The sequence below is a fragment of the Anomalospiza imberbis genome, chromosome 2 (genome assembly GCF_031753505.1).
Source record: "Anomalospiza imberbis isolate Cuckoo-Finch-1a 21T00152 chromosome 2, ASM3175350v1, whole genome shotgun sequence".
Taxonomy (NCBI): domain Eukaryota; kingdom Metazoa; phylum Chordata; class Aves; order Passeriformes; family Viduidae; genus Anomalospiza; species Anomalospiza imberbis.
The window spans coordinates 7,443,545-7,451,275 of record NC_089682.1 but is presented as its reverse complement, the minus strand read 5'-3'; the positions used below and the strand labels follow the sequence as shown (position 1 = coordinate 7,451,275).

The 7,731-nt window shown below is 45.9% G+C and overlaps 1 protein-coding gene across 1 annotated transcript; it reads left to right on the top strand.

Moving 5' to 3' along the window:
• The first annotated feature begins 2,262 nt into the window (after positions 1-2,262).
• LOC137467437 (uncharacterized) lies at positions 2,263-5,230 on the top strand. The gene is made up of 4 exons (XM_068178942.1): positions 2,263-2,408; positions 3,067-3,505; positions 4,408-4,812; positions 4,984-5,230. The coding sequence occupies exons 1-4, from the start codon at positions 2,263-2,265 to the stop codon at positions 5,077-5,079; spliced, it is 1,086 nt and encodes a 361-aa protein (XP_068035043.1). The 3' UTR covers positions 5,080-5,230.
• The last annotated feature ends 2,501 nt before the right edge of the window (positions 5,231-7,731 follow it).

Genomic DNA, 7,731 nt, shown 5'->3' with positions numbered 1-7,731 from the left:
AAACAGCTAACATTGCAGGAACATAGTTCATACAAGCAGCAGGCTCTAAAACTCAGGTTAATAAATTGCCAAGTAGTAAAAGTAGAGTTTTGTTGAAGAATCCCAGTCATCTGATATGTAGGTGTGTAGAATATGATAGTTTGTTGGCTTTCCCTGCTCACAAACCATGTGTTTTAAGTAGAAAAAAAAAAGAACTATTTATTCCTGGATGACTTTTGACAGTTGATCTGACAATAGAGTACTCTGATGACTTTGTACCAACCACATTTTGGAGACAAGATACACTGCATACGCTAGGGAAATACAATTTTCTGTGTTACTTGCACATGGTGTTGGTAAAAAACCCTGCAGAAATCTCACTCTCTAATTGCACCTAGTGTCAGGGCAGGAGAGTAGCCCACAGTGGGCTTGCTAGGTTTGTTTTATGGAACATTCCCACTCCTCGTCTCTTTCGGTTTCCATGGTTCCAAAGGAATACTCAGTGTTTTGCTATGGGAAGCACTTTGACCTTGCTCATGTGAACTAATGTCTTTGGTTGTTGCAGTTATAAACTTTAAATAAAGCTTTTGCACCTTGGTTAGAGATCTAATATCTAGCATGGGTTGGATCATGGCTGTTGGATTGACAAAAAGTAATTAAACTATTTTTAACAAGCATCCTGCAATTCCATTTGGGTAGTTTCAAAATGGATATCCAATTTGGCAACAGCTCATTTTTCAGCATAATGCACCACAGAATCGTAAATATTTTGATTTGACCCTGGAGATAAGGATGAGAATTATAGGTCAAAAGTCTAAGTTCTGAGGCTGATTCTGCTGCTCATCTGCTTCCTAGATAAAGGTGTGACAGCCATTGGACACAGCCCACCTCTTTCTTTTCCTAGAATTATAGAATGGTTTGAGTTGCAAGGGACCTCAATGACCCATTTCCAACCCCATGCCATTAGCAGGGACACATTCCACTAGACCAGGTTGCTCAGAGCCCCATCCAGCCTGGCCATGAACACTTCCAGTGATGGGGCATCCACAGTTTCTCTGGGAAACCTGTGCCAGTGACTCACCACCCTCACAGTAAAGTTTCTTCCATATGCCATGTAAATTTATCCTCTCCCAGTTTGAATCCATTACTCCTTGTCCTGTCACTACAGCCACTGTTTGCTTTTATCTGATGTTCTGCAGTTGTTGCTCATCTTCAACTGCAGATTCAGGGAAGTACTGCTTTTCCTCTTTGAAATGTCCAGGGCTCCCATGTAGTCTGGACAGACAGGGAATCAGATTTTCTTTCCAGAATTTTGTAGCCACGTAGCATATCTGTAAATGTTGATGTTTGTGGCTTCTTTTGCCAGATATAAATTGCAGTGAGTGTTGTTAAAGGAAGAATGTTTAGCTCTGAAGTGATAGAGCTGTGACAAAATTTCTGCACAGGCTGCCTGCAGATCCTGGAAGACATTGTGACACCCACTATATTTGTTTTAATTGCCATGCTCTACTTAAATATATATGAAAGACCAGCTGGGAATGACTCTCGCAGCTCCTGAGGCAAGACTCCGTAAGGGCAGGGTTAGCAATGCCTATGGTTATGTAGCCTATCCAGGAGCTGGTCCCACTTCTCTCTTAGTTCACTTCAGGTTTTCAGTTTCCTATGGAATTTAATAGGCTTTCTTAGAATTTTTAAGATCTAAACCTAAAATTATTTATGTTATTACAATAGTTCACTGACTTGATGTGGCTGCTATGGCTTTATGCAAAGGGCAGGGTGATCTCATTGATACCTCTTTTAAAGTGATCAGCAATCCTTGATCTGTTCTACACTTACAATATGAATATTTAGGAACAGCTGAACAGAGACATGAATGAGGATTCTGAATAAGGATGCAGAACAAACTGAGCAGTCCCACCACTATGTCTTTCAGTATAGCTGAGCAGTCTGCAGATAATTCAGGCTTTTACAGAGTGTCTTCTGCCTTGCATAAAGTGATTGCAAGGGGTCTTGATGTACTTCCCAAGTCCTGCTGGCCCCACTATTCATGATATGAGCCAGGATGCCATTGGCTTTTGGACACCTGGGCACACCTGGCTCTTGTTCAGCTCCTATTGACCACTACTCCCAGGTCCTGTTCCACCAAGCAGCTTCCCAGCCACTCTGCCCTAAGCCCGGTGCTTTGCCTAAAGTTGCTGTGATCCAAATGTAGGACCTGGCACTTGGTCTTACTAATCACATACCTTTGGCCTTAACCCATCAATCTAGCCTGGTAGGTTCTGCATGTGGATCAATGTCCAGATCCACATGCAGAACCTTCCTGAAGCAGACCAACATTCCTGCCAGATTGGTGTCATCTGCAAACTGACAGATGACCCTGACCCCCTTTTCCAGATCCTTGATACAGATATCAAGCAGGACAGGCCCCAGTACTGAGACCTGGGGAAGCCCACCCATGACTGGCTGCCACCTGGATGTAACTCCACTCCCCATCTCTGGGCCAGCCCCACAGCCAGTGCTGTACCCAAAGAGTGCCACGTCCAAGCCATGAGCAGCCACTTTCTCCAGGAGAATGCTGTGGGAAATAGCATCAAAGGCTTTACTAAACTCCTGGGGAACAAGAGCCAGAGCCTCTCCCTCATGTACTAAGTGGGTCATCTTGTCATGGGAGGAGGTCATGTCTGTCAAACAGGCCTTACATTAAGTACCTCAGCCTCTTTCTCTCCTTTTTCCCTGTGTTACCCCCCCACAATCCAGCAAAGGCTGGAGATTGTCCTGAACCCTCCTTTCATTGCCAATATAATTACGGAAGCATTTTTAATTGTCTTTTACAGCACTGGGCAAATTAACTTCCAGTCAGGCTTTGGCCTTTCTGATTTTCTCCCTGCATAACCCCTTGAAAGCTGTGTAGGCCTCCTGCCCCTTCTCCCAAAGGTCCTAAACAGTCTGGTTCCATGATAGCTCCATGATAGTCCCATGATAGTCCCATGAGAGTTCCACCTGAGTTCCATCCAAGGCCCCGCTGGCAGGGCAGGGTGTGGCCATGGAGCCCTGGTGTCTGTGACATCGGGGGGGACACGTCCCCAGACACCGCACGCTGCAGGGCCGGCGCTGCAGTGCGGCTCGAGGCAGCGGTGAGGGCGGCAGGCAGGGCCAAGGCTGGGCTGAGCGAGGGCCGGGCCAGGAGCACCAGCACCCGGGGAGCGCCCAGGGCTGGGGAGAGGCTGCAGAGGCTGTGCAGAACGCCTCGGGCAGGGACGGTGCCGCCCCTGGGGCGAGTGCCCTGTCCCTGGGCCCTGCGCTTCCTGGCCCCGCTGCCCCAGCCACCCTCTCCCTGCTACCCAACCCCACTGAGCGCCTTCTCTCCCTCCTGCTCCTCCAGGCCATGGCTGCAAAGATCACCAAAATCCTGCTGGTGCTGGCCATCCTCCAGTACGGGCTGAGGGCAGATGCCCAGGCAGTGAAGGCCGTGGGAAAGGCTCTGACACAACAGGAGGAACAGTGCAACCAGGAGATGACTTGGCTGGTGAGAAAGACTGTAAATCACTCAAGTGACTGGGCAGCTGGGAATAACTCTGGTTAGTCTGTGAACAGCAGGGCAGTGATCCTCTGGCTTGGGCTGAGTTTAACTGTGCCTGCATCCTGCTTGGGTGCCTCTGCCCAGGTGCTGTTTCCTGCCTGCTCCTCATCTCTGTTTTCCAGTTCAGAACAACTGGCCTTACTCTAAAGATTGAGGCAAAGAAGGCATTAAATATCTCAGTCTCTTCCTCATTCTATCTAACTATATTTCACCTCCATCCAGTAAAGGATGGAGATTCTTCTGAGCCCTCCTTTTGTTGCTAATGAATTTCTAGAAACATCTTTTATTCTCTTATATGGCAGTTAATCTATAACTACATTCAGTTCTAGCTGGGGTTTGGCCCTTCTGATTTTCTCCCTGCACAACCCCACAACAGCTGTGCAGTGCTCCCGAAAGGCTGACCCTTCTTCCAAAGGTCATAAACTCTTGCTCCATCTGAATTCCATCTGTTTTTTTTTTTCCAAAGCCCAGGCTGGCTAGGCAGAGTGTTGCTGTGGGACTCTAACGTCTCTGACATGAGAGGGGACAGGTCCCCAGATACCCTGGGGCAGTGTGGCAGTGTCACCACTGCAGTGTGGCTTGAGGCAGCAGTGAGTGGGGCAGGCTGGGGGAAGGATGAGGGACAGACAAGAAGCACCAGCACCCAGAGGAACTTCTAGGGTTGGGGAGAGGGTGCAGGGACTGCGGTGAGTGTCTTGGGCAGGGCAGATTCCACTCTTGAGGCAAGTGCCCCCAGGGCTGTGGGGATGGCTGCCCCCATCCCTGGGCCCTACATTTCCTGCCTCAGCTGCCCCAGCCACCATCTCCCCATCACCCAGCCCTGCTGAGCTGCTTTCTCCCTCCTTCAGGCCAGAGCTGGAAGGATTACCAAAATCCTGGTGCTGCTGGGCATCCTCCAATACGCAATGAGGGTGGATCATTCATCAGTGAAGGTCATGGAAGAGCTCTTGAAGCAGCATGAGAAGGAGCGCATTGTGGAGATGGCCCAGCTGCTGGTGATGGAAAAGCAGCATGGACTCACCCCAGGAAGACTGCTCGTCCTGGCTTGCCAGGAGTGGTGGTTCTGGGTTGGTGCTGAAATCCTCCTCGTGCTCTTTGGGATCTACTGGCTGCCCAGGCAGAGCAGCTTTGACTATGATGATGGCAGCCAGCAGGAAACCTCCACCAGTGCCCAGGAGCAGATGAAGGAGGAGGAGAAGGTCTGTGAGGATAATCCTGAATCTTATGACACTCCAGAGAAGCCCCCAGATAAGGTAGGGATCACTGGCGCATTTGCCAAGCCCTTCCCAAGAACAACTTTCTGAGGGCTGCATCCAGCCATGAGAGCTGGCAGTGCCTACAAATACCTGAATGCCTGCAAGGACATGATTGATCCCCTGCTGCTCCTGTCCCTGAGAGCACTCATTGTGCACTTTTTCCAATAGAGCTGGGCACTGTGGAGGCTATTCTGGCGAGACACCCCTGTGGCCGTGGGGAGCAGCGACCAGGAAATATGCTGTGCTACCTCCCCTCCCAGCTGAGGAGGCAAACAAGAGCTCACATCCCTGCTTCCTGTGCAGCCCCTGCAAATAGTCCCAGTTGTGATGCTCCCCCTGCCAGGAAGTGTGGAACCCTTTGTAAATATATTCATAAAATTGTTTATTTGTTTTAATAAATACTGTTTGAGCAAGAGCGTGCTGGGGAATGATGCTCCTTGTCTCCTGAACTAAAAAGTGGGTCACTTGTCATAAGGGAGATAGGTTGGTCAGGCAGGACATGTCTTCCACAAACCCATCCTGGCTGGGCCTGATGCCCTGGCTGTCCTGTGTGAGCCACATGATGGCTCTTGAGCTATTCCATGACCTTCCCTGGCACCAAATTCAGGCTGACAGGGCTGGATTTCTTCTCACTGTCCAGTTTTGAATACCAGAGACTCTTGAATGTCCTCCTCCTCCTCCTCGGTCCAGCTCTGAACAGTGCCTACAGAGGTGCAGGGGGTTGCTCTGCACTGTGTGCTGTGATAAGTGGTTTCCATTTCCTACCTCTCACATGGTTCTTTCAGAAAGATATTTTGTTTTCTGTATATTGACAGAAGAGCTGGATTGCATACCCAGCACCCAATTTATACTTCAGCTGGAGGGATGGGTACAGGCTTTTATTTCAAAATAGGCAGTAGTGTTTTGGGGCTGAAGACCATATGGGCCACCAAAGCCTAAAAACTGTAAGGCTTTAAAAATATTCAGACACTTTTTTATTGTTCAAATGTAACTACTAAGAGCACCTTTCTAACTTCTTCCCTTGAAAAATTCTGTCCAGTCACCTTGCAGGGCCTAATTTTACACATCCAGTAATGACTCTGAATATTTGTTTTGCACTACAAGCCCTTTTTTAAACAGGCAGTCTGTCTAAATTCAATGTGTTTGATGTAAGGACAGGGGGTGTATTGCTTCAATCTGTTGCTCTTTTACTCTCTTTATTCACTAAGCCAGAGGCCATATTAAGTAAATAATTTTTCTTGATTCATGGTCTCTGAACCCAACATTAGGTTTGGTTTCCACCCTACCAATCCTTTCCCAATGAGTAAAGGTGAGGAGATAAACACCACTTAGCTAATGTGCTTTGTGATCTTGTCAATCCTTGTGACAAGATAACTAACACTGTGCTATTTTGCACATCTATATTATATATTACATGTCAAATAAAGATAAAATAGCTTGAAAAATCTATTTTGAATGTCCCAGCATCAGAAAATTCAGCATGAAGACTGAATGCTATCCTTTCAAGAGTACACTAGATTTTACTTGGCATCCTTTTTCAAAATGTGTGAAGTAACATCCAGTAGACCTCATCATACTGGCAATGAAAAAAGGGGAAATTGTGCTCCACCTGAGAGGCTTGGTGGATATAAAAATCACAGTTTTTATCATGCATAGCAGACTGTCTTCTAATAATTCTTAGGAATCAGAGAATTAAAAATTATTAGAAAGAGGTTTGTTGTTTTTGTTTTAACTAATTTAAATTCACTCTAATATACAAAAGAGATTTGAGTGCCTTCATGTCATTAATTAAAAATGTTGGCAACTTCAGAGAGACTGAACTTCAGAAAGCTCACTGCTTTGAAAGATTCTATCAGTGTAAAAACAAATCCTTTATACTTAAAATGGAGAGCATAATGAAATCCAAAAGGACATTGCCTTGCCTAAAGGCAATTATGAGTTGTAATCTGTTGATTCTGTTGGTGCCAGTATTTCACTAGGGGACTAAATGATAGGGAGTGGGAAGGAAATTATTTGTTTTATCCCAGAGGAAGTTTTGAGATATTTATTTTTTTCCTTGTGCGGTATAGAGAAAGAAAACTGATATCCTGAAAGTTTTCAAGGACTGTTAATCTGAAAATTATGGATCATTTAATTTTCAAGTACCTTATTAAAGGAAATTAGTAGGAATTATTAATTAGTAGTATGACAAACTGGAAAAGCTCCCAAAGTTCACATTTTAACTTTCTGTTTTTGAAAACCTGTGAAAGGGAGATCTCCTATTGAAAAAAAGTGATTTATAAAAAAATTCTCAATCAAAATTTAGGCTCACAGAATTTATCACAGAATGATTGTCGTTAGAAGGGGCCTTTGGGTCCAGCCCCCTGTTTAAGAAAGGCACTTAGAGCATGTTGTCCAGAGCCACGTCCAGGTATTTTTTTAGTTTCCTCAAAGGATGGAGACTCCACCACCTCCTTGGGCAACCTGTGCCAGTTCCAAGTCACGTCCACAGTGAAAAGATATTTTCTGATATTCAGAGAACCTCCTGTGTTTCAGTTTGTGGCCAATGTCTCTGGTCCTGTTGTTGAGCACCACTGAGAAGAGCCTGGCTCTGTCCTCTTTGCAGCGTCCCTTCAAGTATCCGTGCACATCAATGAGATCCCTCCTGAGCCTTTTCCTCTCTGGCTGAGCAGTGTCAAAAGCCTGACTGAAGTCTAGACAGACAATATCCACTGTTCTACCCTAATCTACCAAGGCACCTAATTTTGATTTCTGAAAGCAGAGATGAGACAAGGGTAAAAGGATTACAAAGGCTGAAATTGCATAATGAAAATTGAGAGATATGTGGAAGGTATTTCTGAAGTCCAATAGTACCTTTTAATATACTTCTATGCATGTAAGATATACTGTGTAAATACATATGTGAAGGTTATATGC